This window comes from Trypanosoma equiperdum (genome assembly GCF_001457755.1).
Source record: "Trypanosoma equiperdum strain OVI genome assembly, contig: ctg_1540, whole genome shotgun sequence".
Lineage (NCBI taxonomy): Eukaryota > Euglenozoa > Kinetoplastea > Trypanosomatida > Trypanosomatidae > Trypanosoma > Trypanosoma equiperdum.
Window position 1 is genome coordinate 6152 of NW_027123550.1, and position 861 is coordinate 7012.

General features: G+C 52.8%; 1 pseudogene across 1 annotated transcript in view; it reads right to left on the bottom strand.

Moving 5' to 3' along the window:
- Position 1: 1 nt before the first annotated feature.
- Positions 2-861, bottom strand: part of TEOVI_000854900:pseudogene — a 1304-nt pseudogene continuing 444 nt past the window's right edge. Inside the window, 2 exon segments of the mRNA in view lie at positions 2-748; positions 750-861. The exon segment at positions 750-861 is cut by the window's right edge and continues 89 nt beyond it. Coding sequence covers positions 2-748; positions 750-861 — 859 coding nt within the window.

The window sequence follows — 861 nt, forward strand, 5'->3', positions numbered from 1 at the left end:
ATCCTGTTCCTGCTACTGTGGTTTCTGCTCCTGGTTTGGGGTTGTATTCGCTCTTTTCGCTGTCGTAGTCGCAGTCGATAGCCGCGCATCCTTCTAGTGTTTTGTTTGTGGATTCTTTGCATTTGTTTTGGTCCTCTACTGTTGGTTGATTGTGCGTTGTTGCCGTTGAGACTGCTGTTACTTCTGGGGTTAATAAAGTGCCAACTAGCAGCAGTGTTTACATTTGTCTTTCTTGCGCCGCTGCTACAGCTTCGATGTTGTTGATCCAAGGGATTCCTTTAGTGGGTTTGAGGTACGCCGAGTAGTCGATGCACAGCCCTTCCCCTGCCGTTTCGTGTGTTGTTGCCCCCGTGCTGCCGCAGCCCGGTGCGGCGGCCCCTAGGGCGGTGATTCCATAGAAATTAAAACGCTTTGCTGCGCTGTTTGCAGTGTTATCTGCCGCTGCGGCGTTAATGCTGTTTTTCCCTAACCTACTGTAAACTGCCTGTACGGACGCTGTGAGATTGCTTGCTATGTTTAACAGCGTCGCGTCTCCAGAGCCTGGTTTGCATTGCGCTACAATCTTTTCGAAGGCGTCTGCTGCATTTGCCGGCGACCTGCTGGCTGCAAAGTTGGCGCTTGTTGGTCGAATCCCTGTTGCGCATGTTTCGTGGGATGTCGAGTGGTCGCGTATGCATATGCACACCACATCTGTGGCTAGCGCATTGTCGGCTTTAGTTGCGTCGGTTGCATCTGGAGTCGCACAGGCTTTTTTTTCTATCCGCACTGGTCGGCCAAGGGAAGTTTGCTGCGGCCGGTTTTGGTAGTGGTGCCGCCGAGCTGAGAAGACCTGTTGGTGTTGCGGCATACTTGGCGCCGTAC